Here is a 13511-nt window from a genome sequence, read left to right as displayed (position 1 = left end):
CTTTCAAAAAGGTAAATAGATTAAAAATTAATACTCTTGAAAATATATATTATACAACTATACTTCAATAATGTACACTTATGCGTTAATTTTGATAAAAATATACCGATAAAATTTACCTGGTGTAATCCAACCACTATCACCACCATCATCACCTTTATCTTTATCCTCAAATGATTCATCACTTTTAGATGTATCAACAGAAGCAAGAATGTTATCCATGGCATACATGCCCATACTCTCTACTTCCAAATCAGTTGGATTGCATTTTAGTTTGAAAAATTTATCAGCTAAATCATTTGTTTTATCATCTTCTTTATCCGATGCTGTTTCGTAATCTGACTGTGATTCGTCCGAAGATGCAGATGTGTAAGAAATAAATTGTTTTTCCACATTATTTATTTCTGTACCATTTATTGTATCATCTATTGCCGAATCACGTATAATCTGTATGTGTGTGATATTTTCTTCAATAACATCTGTTTTTTCCGTATCATTCAAAGAAGCCTTTACATTATCTGTAATCACTTCATTTCTCTCCTAGATAAAGAATATCAATTTAGATTAATAAAAATTATACACAAAAACAATTAAAATATCTCACTTTTTTCTTCGGCATGTAGAATCCAACTGGCAGTTTAAAATCATCTCTGCTTTCTTTATCAGTTGTAGGTTTAATAATTCTTATTGTTGGAATCTCTTTCAGATGTGCCGATCCGACTTTTTCTTTTTCCAACTGATATGTCAGCGCAATTACCTTGAGGTCAGTAGCAGACAGGCTGATATAATCGCCACTCTTTTTTGAAAACTCGGTCACTGTAATTGCATTAAACAAATATTAATATTATAATACGCAAGCACGCTCGCATGCACGGTACCTGCAATTTTTAGTAAAGCGCTTTTTGTGTAAATAGAGTAGACTAAACTGAGTCGAAAAATCCTATATCATTTTACAATTTTCGAAATAATTAACAAGATATTAATTTATGAAAATAGTCAAATTCGCTCAGCCTACCGCAAAATACAAGCGGGTAGCGAGATAAGACCATTCAATAAGGCGCGCATTTGCCATAAACTAAGCACGTTAAGGGTGCGATTATATGGAGCGCGGAAATGCGGAAATGCAGAAGACAAAATTAACTAAACTTTACTAAATTTCCCACCTTTCCACGCGTTCTGTTCCGCTTGTCTTTATCTCTTAATAAATATAAATTAATTCCTAAAGACTCCTCAATGATACAAAATGTTGAACAAGGTAATAGAAGTCAAGCAATTCTTGTGCAAATCAATACGCGGTTAATAAAACAATTTTATTAATAATTAATCCGCTTACACGTTTCGGCTCACTTTTGAGCCATCCTCCTCAAAAACAATATAATTACAAAAAATTTTTTTTTACAAACTAATTCATTTCAGTGAACTACTTTCACCTATTAACGAAAATTATAATATAAAAACGAATTCTAATAACAATCTAAAATGTATTAAAATTATTAAGATAAATTTGTTGAAAAATTTATTGTATTAATTTATTGTAAAATAATAGGTAGCTCACTAAAACAAAAATTCATTATATCGTAAATACTTAAATTCTATCGGTTTAGTCAAAAACCAGTCTTTGACTATTCAGCGAATCAGTGTCAATTATGTTGAAATTAATGAAACTTTTAATACACCTAAAATGATAATCGCAAAGAAAAGGAAAAAAGAAGGGAAAAAAACTTTGATATTAATTAGTCCAGACAGACATTAAAATCAAAACTGAATCTTTAATATTATAATTTAAATATATAAGAAAATGAAAATTTTGAGTACGGTCAATGTTTACACAAAGAATGAAATGTCTCCAAGGCATAAATGACAATTTAGTCGTTAAAATGCAAACACAGCCTGAAAAGTGCTTCAATTACTTCAGAATGACCGGAATTATTTGAAAAACTGCTGGCATAATTTGATCACGTAACAAAACAAACAAGAATTATGTCGTATTGAAAAATAAGAATTATATTATTAATTTTCTTCTTCGAAATTGTAAAATTCTCAACCATTAACAATAGCCGAATCGACATAACCTACCACCGATAGAACATTCTATTGAATTCGTACCGTTCCAACCATGATTCCGGTGGTTCCAATACAGTAGAGAAACTTCTTACAGAACGGAATGATAGTGATCTCATTTCTAGTAAAAAATCCGTTCTGTTGTTCGGTGTACATGGGACAGCACTCTTAATGCCAATCATGATTAAGAAATTGGAGAATTCAAGAAGGTTATATTAAGAAAAACATAAGCAGCTGATCGCATTGCACTAATTCTGTTGTCGATCGCAACATTCTTCGCCTATCTCACAATGATCCATGTCACAATGATCCATCATGGATCCATGTATCACATTGCAAAGGAAATATTGATTTCTAAATAGTCTTGTTCATCCATACCAAGCATAAAACTTCGCCTACAAGAATATATGGACGATGATTCGTAAAAAAACCGTTTATTTCTGCAAAGAATCTTCCGATTCTTTGCAAAAATAAAAGCGAGTGGAGGGAATCAAAGCATATCTGAACTGAACACGTCAGCAGTGGTCTGACATCTTCTGGAGCGACGAAAGTAAGTTCATGTTATTTAGTAGTGATGAAATATCAAATATTTCATCATATATAAAGTGCACCAAATGTTTACTGTACAATTTGAGCGCATTCGACTTACATTAAAAGAAGTTATATTCAAAAAACCTAAAGGTGATACATTTTTGAAATACTGTATAATCGTGATATAATATACAGAATGTTTGGAAATTAATGATAATTTTTTTCGCACAGGGGCAAATAACTAAGAAGAAAAGTCGTCTACCATTTTACAATTGTCGCAATGGAATTATTAACTTATAAAAATAGCCAAATTCGACCAGCCCATCGCAAAATGCAAGTGTGCTCCAAGGACTGAGCCATGCGTTCACTGTCGCTACACGTAATGTCTAGCGATGGCAATAAATAACGTCTATAAACCGCCTATAAACAACATGCTTAGCGACGGCGGACGCGTGCCTCGCTGCGTGGGGCGGATACTATCCTATTATATGCGCGCTTGCATTTGGCTATTTTCATAAGTTAATACTATAGATTTTATGTATGGAATTGTAAAAACAAATGAAAAGAGACTCAAACAAATCAATTAAAATATATATAAAAAAAAGTCAATCAGAGCCAAAACCAGCTGTTCGGGTGCACATAAATGTCTTTATTCTCATGTGAATAACAATAACGAACTCATAAACGTTTCAACCCTTCCTTTCCAATATCAAATCTAATTCTAAATTACATAAGTAAGCCTATTAAAAAATGTAATTAAAATCGGTACAATTATTGAAGCACGACAAACTCTTCTAACCCTGTTTCGCTTCTTGCATATGGTCTTCCTAAAATACATAGAATATTCACTTCATTATATTGTATTATAGTTTTTTTCAGTAGGGAGTCCATTTCACAATTTAGCCTCCTTTTTACATGACATAATTTATGAAAGCATACCAGTAGTCAACAGTTTTATAAAAAATAGTTTTCATTTGACTAAACATATTTCCTTGATAATGAAGTTCTTTTATCTCTTGACGTAGTTTTATTATTCAAAAATGTATCTATTGATTTGGTGATTTAGAAGAAGAGAAGATGGCACCTCATTGAAAGAAATTCCCAAAAAGGAATTTTTTAAAGCTTTAGAATTAGTTTTCAATTCAACATTTTTTAATTTTAATGACAAATTTTATAAACAGACCTTTGGAGTATCGATGAGTTCACTATTATCACTCTGTATTGGATATAGTCATGCAAAATCCAGCAACGAAAGCTTTACAGGATCTTTCAATTTCACCATTTTTTTACGTGAGGTAGACAACATTGCGTTGATATGTTTCACACATTGACACATTGATAGCACTTTTAATTCATATCATCCCAGATTAAAATTTACAATGAAAAAGGGAGATTAAATTTCCTTGATGTTAACTTAATCAGAAAGGAAAATTCTCTCATTTATAATTGGTACTATAAACCTACATTTTCTGGTCGCTACTATCCTTTATGCAAAAAGTGGGAACAATTGTTGTGGATTAATAGATAGAGTTCTTTCATTGTTTCATCCTATTTTCCATCAGGAAAACTTTGAACTAATAATTCAAATTCTTATAAACAATGAATACTCATTGAAACTCATTTTCACTGATCAAAAGAAAGTTGTAAAAAAAATTTGAACAAATGAACGACCAGGTTAACACATCTAAAGACAATATAACAGATAAGAAATGATGGGAAAATTAATCATAGATTTTTCATAATACTTTTTAATAATTAATTTTATCGACAAAAAAATAAAAAATTTTTTTTTAAAAACTTCATACATATGACATAGAGATTAATAATCTTAAAAAGTTTATGAGAGGTCATAAAGATGTTCGTCCTATTCTATCTCGAACGTTGTATATAAAATTGATTATCAAGATTGTGAAGCATCATATGTGGGCCAAACAGGATATATTTGAACCATTTTTTAATATATATTTTATTGACTGAATTGTGAAAAATGGTGACTCGTATTAATGAACATAGGAATCATATAAATTGGAACACAACACAATATTCTAATAACTGAACATAGAAAGAACTATCAACATAAAGTTAATTGGGAAAATATCAAGATATTAGATAAAGAAAGGATACTTAATAAAAAGATACTTAATAAAAGATTAATATCGGAAATAATCCATATAAAGCACATACACAGAAACAGAATTTAAATTTGATATTTATTCTTTAGACTCATTATATATGAATTTGTTTACGGAATAGTAACGTGCTTCTTTTCCTTTCTCTTCCCCTGTTCTTAATTTTATTTTTATTTCAATAACTACTTGTCTTTATTATTTTGACTCTCATTTCAATCTCTAATCGCTGACACCACAAGAACTTTACATCAAATCGTGTGAAAATAATTACATATATAAGTCTAATAAAATTTAAACTTAGACAAGTGATTTTATTTATTCTCTTTGTTAATTTTTTGTTTTTCTTATGAATGACTAAATAGAAAATCTGACAATTTGACGAGCGAGATGGCTTTGACTATTGACAATGTATATGACACTGTTATTATTTGATGTAAATTTTTATAATATCATTGTTAAAAATTTTAATATTTATAATAATAACAATGTATATGACACCGTTTTTATTTATAAGTTTTTATAATATTGTAAAAAAAATTTTGTATTCATGATATTCATTTGGTTATTTTTTATACAGCTTTTTGGCATTTGTATAGGAAAGAACGTGCGAGTTTGTCGTGCTTTACCACTTTAAATGAATAATTGCCTGGACTTTAATTACATTTTTGAATAAGTTTACTTATATAATTTAAAATTAGATTTCACATTGATAAGGACCCAAAAAGAAGGATTGAAATCTTTATGAGTTCGTTATTATTATCACACGAGAATAAAGACATTTATGTGCACCCAAACAGCTGATTTTGACTTTAATTGGCTTTTTTAATATATATTTTACTGATTGAATTGTGAACAATGTTTCTTTGATATAGATATTTTATTGTTTGTATTGTTGTTATGTATGTGATTTTTTAAATCTTTTTTCTGTCGTTGAAAAAATGAAGAAAAGAGAATAGACATTATTTAAAAAGATAGAATAGCATCAACTAAGTTTTTTTCATGGAAACGAGGATGAAATAATTTAATTATTTTGTTAACAAAATCGAAGACTACGCGTTTCTTATGAGGATGATGTAAGTGAAAATTGAGAAATCTGCCTGAACAAATAACTTTCTGGTATCTATAAAAACGATTTTATGGTCAATCATAATTATAGTATTCAAAAAACTTAATTTGTCATCAGTACCGATTTTCATAGTGAATTGTAATCTGACATATTGAAAAAATTGAAAATTTTTAGTATTTTATTAATACTACTACTGGAGCCGCTAAAACGATGTCATTCACATATCAGAAGTAGAATAATAAGTCAACAAATAATTTTTAGATCACTATTTCTTCAAGATCCTGCATAACTACGTCTGCAATAATTGGCGACAAGGTATGTGTGTATTAGGTGTGGGAAAAAGTTCGTGGCGTTTTTCCCATTAGATGGCATTAAAAAATATAGAGTGAATCATTTTAATTTATTCAGTCGATTTTCTCAAAATCTGTAAGTTTAAGGTAAAAATTTCAGACAAAAGTTTTATGATTTCAAGAGAAAAAGAAGTTGGTGACTTTGGTTAATTTTAAGAAGATATCATTAAGATCAGGTTAAGGTTACCTAAAATTTTTTTAATGGAACCTCTCATTTTTTATTACATATTCTTATAGCTGTCTTCAAGATCTTTTGAAAATACTATAAAAATCATTTTTATTAAGTACTTTTCAAGTTATAACGTTTGAAAGTTAGTATCGCTGGCATTTGCATTACTCAAAGTGTCAGACTGATAGCTAAACCTTTGGAATGTTATTTATAATCATGATGTTGACAACTTACAAATTACTATAATTACTATAATTACTACAATTATTATAATTACTATAATTTGATTCAAGGTCAGATTCAAGGTCACTAATAGCTATTCTCAAAATCTTGAAGGTATGTAATTTGGTCTAACATCAACTAAATTTCAAAAACTGTTTATACAAATCTTCACTATTTAAGAATTAATTGAATACAAGAAATCTTTTTCATCGAAATTTATTGCTGTAAGCTTCACGAGTGAGTTAGTGACTTTGAACTTGACCTTGGACCAAATTAAATTATAGTATGTAATCTGTAAGTTGTCAACACCATGATTTTGAATTTCATTTCATTTTAATCATCAGTCTGACATCAGTCTTGAGTAATGTCAGCGGTACTGTAACTTTCAAGCGTCAAATTCAAAAAGTACTTAATGAAAATAAATTTTATTATGTAGTGTTTTCAAAAGATCTTGAAGATAGCTATAAGAATACGTAATAAAAAATGAGAGGTTCTATTAAAAAATTTTAGGTAACCTTAATCTAATTTTAAGTAATCTGATCTTAAGAATATTTTCTCAAGGTCGACCAAGATCAACCAAGATCACTAACTTCTTTCCCCCTTGAAATTATAAAACTTTTATCTCAAATATTTTTGCCTTAAACTTACAGATTTTGAGAAAATCTACAGGATAAATTAAAATGGTCCACTCTGTGCGCGCGCGCGCGCGCGCGCGCGCGTGTGTGTGTGTGTGTATTTCTATTGTGTTCTGTACATCTGAGAAGGGCTCGAATTTGTAGCTCGAAACATGTAATGTGACTGCGATTAGATTAACAGTTAACTATATTCTAACATTTGCTTTTCTATTTTTATTGTTATAATGTTATTTTATTCTTGGATTCCTATTTGCCTTGAGGTCACATATATTTACTATATGTACATATATATATATTTTCCATGGTATATTTTCCAAAAAGACAGACATGCATTAACATTCATTTTTTATATATATATGTTAATGCATGTCAATCATCAATTATCATGGAAAATGAATTATCGACTGCATCTTTGATCATCTTTCATAAATTTAAAGAAAGAATTTTAAAAAGTGAATTCTTTTTGAGTTTATAATAATCATCTGTATTATTTCAGCACGTATGTGTGCTAAACGACAGCCATCTATGCATCGATTAGATGATCACAGCTGCAGTCCATATTTATACACATATCTATACAGACATACATTCACCCTGTGTGTGTGCGTGTGTGTGTGTGCGTGCGCGCGTGTGCGTGCGTGTGTGTGTGTGTGTGTGTGTATATATATTTATTTATACATTAGGCAATAACAAAGTTGCTAGTGAGTTTTATTTACCAAATTTAATGTTTTCAGTAAAAGCTTCTTGAACTTTTAAGTCATATGGTAGTACAATCAATTTTCTCAACTGTCTCTTATTTGTGATTTCATTGATGACAGCTTGGTCGGTCAAAATATTAACTCCAATATCCTACATAAATAAAGTTTTTAAATTAAAATTGCATTGGAAATGAGGAGAGAATTAGAATATATTTTATATTAAATATACTTTCTATAAAATATTTTGAATAAAATGACATCTTGTTTGTAAATTTTTTGATGAAGCACACATCATATGCATAACTTTATTAATATTTCATATACTTTATTATTATGTAACTTTATTATTATGATTAAAATTAACATTTCTGCATTCATCTATATTAAGATATTAAATCAATCAAAATTTAAATGCTTTTTTAAAATGTGAAACTACATCTTATATTATAATCATTTATATCTTATATTATTTTATTTATCTTACACTTACTTATTATATTTATCTTTAATTGAATTTTTAACACAAATCTAATTACCATAATGCTTAATTGAAAGTATGTGATCTGTAAACGCTAATCTATTAAAAAAAATTTAGAGCTTGAGAAATTCATTTTTCTGCTGAGCTACATCTATTTTTATTAGAACAAATAGTAAATAGTTGCAAAACTAAACAGGCAAGATTTGAACAATAAGTTACACAGAAATATATTTTTTTGATAAAATAACACTAAAATTAAAGAAAAATCAAATAGAATATTGAATAAATTATTAATTCTAATAATGTAACTATTAATGCCAGTAATATGTTCATGTTTTTGCTAATAGCTTGTCAACAATATTATGGATATAATTCAATTATAAAATCAATATAATACTGACATCTTAAATGATAGATATAATGTAACTATTTAATTATATTAATTTTGTTTTCAAGGATATCTATAATAAACTCATATTATTGAATGCTAATATTATTATTCTAATCAGGGTTCTATAATGAGTTCTGTAGTCAGAAGTCTAGTCTTAATCAGTGAAATTAACCAATCAACATTAACCATACAAGATAGCTATTGGTCAACTTCACCGATAAGACTTAGAACTGATTATTACTTATTTAGGGGACTACCAATTCATTAGAAATTCATAGAACTTCACTTACATTAACATTGGCTGCATTCAGCAGAGAAAGCAGCTTTGCAATTGTTGTAAAACAGTCTTGAATATGATTGGTTTATACATTTAAATCCAATGAGGAACTAAGGGCAAGATCAATCACATTAAAGAATTTTACAACAGTTGCAAAATTGCTTTCTCTGCTAAATACAGTCATTAGTTGCATTGAGTTTGTGATTGTTTGCTGAGATAGGATCATTCCTCTTGATCTAACAACATAATCTAATCAGTGCAAAGAAAAAACTTCCAACAGTTGCAAAATAAACATTCTGCTGAATGCAACTATTATTATTCTAATACATAATAGCTACTATAGCATCAGAACATTATTCTAAAAATTACTTGGTATTTATCCAAAAAACGATCCTCTCCTTCAAGTTATGCTCATGTTTGTGCATGAAACAAAAGAATCTAACAGTAAATCTAACAGTAAATCTAACAGTAAAATGCTCTGTCCCGCAAAACAAGATATTAAGTGTTAAAGCTGACAATTATTCAGGTTAGGAAATCTGTTATAGCCATGCAAATGTGCAATATGAGCATGGAAATTTATGAAAAATGTGTATGGAGACAGTACGTTCCACTCTGAAAAAAATAATCTAACCCACTCCAAATTTTGGTATAGGATGAATTTTTGTTTCGTGTAATAAGTTACAAACCTATAAGATTTCACATAATTTTACAACTTTCCAAGCAAAGCGATATCCATCTCATACATCAAAATACAGGGTAGATCGAATGAGCACAATTTCATTGAAATTGAAGATGAGGAGAGTCTTCTGGATAAATACTAATAAAATTAGATTATCTATATATAATTTAATATGAAAAAAATACTAGTAATATTCACCTGAGTATTAGAATCAGAGACAAGATTTAAAAGTATTATCATATCAGTATTACATGCAATTCAGTTCGATTATTATTATATATTAATTAATAAATAAGAAATCAATTTTATTTAAATTTTTTCAATTACTTTCAAAGTTTGTAATTAAATAAAACATTTTAAGAAAATTATGTGCATAATCAAATATATCTACATAGTTCTATATAGCTCTAAATATTATAGTTCATATATCATTAATAAGATTTTTCATTTTATATTTTTAGTATCTCAATAATTACCTGTATGGCAGCGTTCTTTATGAAAGCACTTGTATCAACAATAAGATATTGTATTTTATTCTTATTTTCCATGATTACACATGGATTATATTTCCTTCTTCGATATTTTTATATTCGAAAATTCTTCTTACGACTCTATTTGGATTTCTGACTAACAAGAATAACAATATGCAACAAAAAAAATCGAAAAATCCAAGCCTATATGTACATGGTAGAAGCAGGATGCAACAACTCTTATTGAAAATTTGTCGTTGACTTTAGCGCTATCTAATATAGTACAATGAACTAAAACCAGAAAAGTAATATAGCTAAATTGATTTAAAATCGAGTGCACTTAGAGTAATCACACAGTGCGGAATAGAGAGTGCGTCATTGAAACAACCACTCAGCGCTATTCTGCATTTGATGTTGCAGAATAGCGGATGCTGTCCCATGAGTAGAAATTTACAGTGGAACGGAACAGCGAAACCAATCACAATCGCAGAAAAGATAGGAGAGTAATGACTGCAGAGTCGAGATTAGTCGCGCTATTCCGTTCCGCTGTGAATTTCCACTCAACGGCATCTTCATTCTTGTAATAAACCATCGTATTTTGAAAGGTTAAAATAATTTGATGCTGATTGATATGATGGAATTGCGTAATGTCGAGATAAATGAAGCAAAATGATAAAATTTGAGTGCATAAATATAGATAACAAGATTTAAACAATGATGCATTACGTGCGATCAGTATACCCTTTTCCACACTTTTTCATCACGCAAGTTTTGTGTGCTATGTTCACATGATGCGAAAAAATGATAGTAAGTGCGTCAAAGCAGTTCAAAAAATTATTATGAGATTGTAAATATTAATTGTAAAACATTAAATACTACAACAGTGATAATTGTTTTTACAATTTAAAAAATTATATTTCATTTTAATAAGCAAATTATTAACATGAAGTTAATGGTATAATTTTTAAATTATATTCATGCTGAATACATCTTTATATCGCATCATGTGAACATAGCACACAAAACTTGCGTGATGGAAAAGTGCGGAATAACGCTGATTAGTTGCTTCAATGACGCATTCTATATTCCGCAGTTCCGGACTGTGTGATTTCATCCTTATACTGGATTCACTGAATCCGACGTGCGTCGTATGACGTTTTGCAACCAATTAGAACAGGATTTTGCTTCATATCATTGGTCTAGTTTCCATCGAGGGTTAAAACTGAATCGGAATGTAAGAACCAACTACAGTCGAACATTCTCCTGTCGTTCGACTGTAATAGGAAAATATTCGACTATAGTTGATTGGTCCTTACATTCAGTTTAACCTTGATGAAAACTAGGCCGATACGAAGCAAAATTCTGTTTTCTAATTGGTTGCAAGCACGAATCCAGCATAGATCTGAATTAGCAGATGACGAGTTTGACCACATGATTTTCGAGCAATCCAAGTGCCAAGAATTTATTATGCTTTACTCCGAAGTTATAAGTTTGTTCGCGTCGCATGCTCTAAATTAATCCAGAGAGCACTTGGATCACAGATAAGGAGATGGCCTCACCTCAGAAATCGTACGATTGAGATTTCTCGTTTTTGATAAATATAAAAATATGATATAACAATATAGTATAATATTAATAAAATAAAATAATAAAATAAAATAAAGTAATAAAATTAAATAAATAAATAAATAAAATAAAACAAATAAAATAAAAGGAATAATTAAATAAAATAAATAAAATTAAAAAAATTTTTTAAATTAAAATAATATTAATACAATATAATATAATATAATATAATATAATATAAAAATATAATATAACTTTTATATAGAAAAGTAGGCTATAAATGCAATCCAATAAATTAAAAGCAAGGCTTTTTAAAAAAAACGAGCAAATATAGTTAACTAATAAAATTCATCTTTTATTACATTCATATAACGCTATAAATTTCAAATATTTTGCTTTACAAAATCTTCATCAGTGATAATAAAGAAAATGTATTTATATATGGTAATTTCATCCAATGAACATATGATACATACGGATCGAAATAAGTATCAAGTCAGAAGTTTGAAAGTCCATAATTATAAAATTGTGTTTAACTGGTTCTTTAGTTGTTATCGAGAATCAGTTCAATCAACAATTTCAAAAAAACGTTCATTTTTCCAAACGAGGATTTCTTCAACGACTATCCTACTATATTCGATCTGTACAATTAAATATCAATTTATGATTAAAAAATTATTATATTTAATTCAATATTAATTCAATATTGATAAAAATTTATTTTTCACTTACGTTAATTTATATAGAATAGTCAATCCGTAATATCTTAATGCAGGAATAACTAAATAAAATTTGCCTAAAGCGATAATTTTTATTTGTATCATATGTTCGTTGACATTGCCCAATCAGAAATAGTTCTTCGAAAAGACGTCGTTTCGATGTCATTACGATAGAAAAGTCGATTCGAAACTTGCTTTGAAATTTCAACATTTTCGAGTGATAAAAAATTACGTATGTAGAAAGTGTAATGAGAGTTTGATACATTTTTAATATTTTTGGTATAAATATGTGATACGTAATCTTACATTTTGAATATTTTCGTTTAAAGGTCGAATCGACATTTTTTTCGATTTCATTTCGATAATTGTAATATCGCTAATCATAAAAGCTTTCTCAAAATTTTTCAGAATTTATAAATAATTTTATAACTTTTTAGAAAAATTATGGAATTTTTTTATACGAATCGGAACATTTTTTACAAGTGTCGATAAAGTCTACATTTTTTACAAGTGTCGATAAAGTTTACATTTTTTCTTTTAGTAATTTTTTGTATCTTATTTTATTATTCTATTCCTGAATAACATTACTTTTATTTGTATTAGGTGTACAACTTTGCTTCCGCCGTTTTCCTATAGATGGCTTTAACGGTAAGTGGTGGTCGAAATAAATAGATCATAGACGTCATACAATAAACTTGGGCATCTGTCAACATAACCCCATAGAAACATTAGTCGATTTGTGTCTGCATCATAAAATTATTCTCGATTGAAAATGTCAGTAGCCAAAGAAAATGTCACGAGCCAAATTCTCGTCATTTGCGGGAGGTTTTAATTTTTTGCTTGAATATGAAGAAATCTGCGGCTGAGGCTCATCGAATGCTCTCAAATACGTATGGTGAGGCCGCTATTAGTGAAAGAACGTGTCGTGAGTGGTTTCAACGCTTCAAGAACGGTGATTTTGACGTCGAAGACCGGCATAGTGGTGGAAGAGAGAAGGTTTTCGAAGATGTAGAATTGGAGGCATTATTTGAGCAAGACTCGTGTCGAAATCAAGAAGAATTGGCACGATC

At 28.9% G+C, this 13511-nt stretch overlaps 1 protein-coding gene across 1 annotated transcript in view; it reads right to left on the bottom strand.

The window, feature by feature from the left end:
- Positions 1-10355, bottom strand: part of LOC105620480 (RNA-binding protein NOB1) — an 11513-nt gene extending 1158 nt beyond the window's left edge. Inside the window, 4 exon segments of the mRNA XM_012201971.1 lie at positions 120-540; positions 605-816; positions 7880-8012; positions 10163-10355. Of these exon segments, the coding sequence (XP_012057361.1) occupies positions 120-540; positions 605-816; positions 7880-8012; positions 10163-10234 (838 nt within the window). The 5' untranslated portion in view covers positions 10235-10355.
- Positions 10356-13511: the final 3156 nt, after the last annotated feature.

This window comes from Atta cephalotes (assembly GCF_000143395.1).
Source record: "Atta cephalotes unplaced genomic scaffold scaffold00027, whole genome shotgun sequence".
NCBI classification, from domain to species: Eukaryota; Metazoa; Arthropoda; class Insecta; order Hymenoptera; family Formicidae; genus Atta; species Atta cephalotes.
Note: the sequence above shows the minus strand (reverse complement) of the source record. Positions and strands in the feature narration are given on the sequence as shown.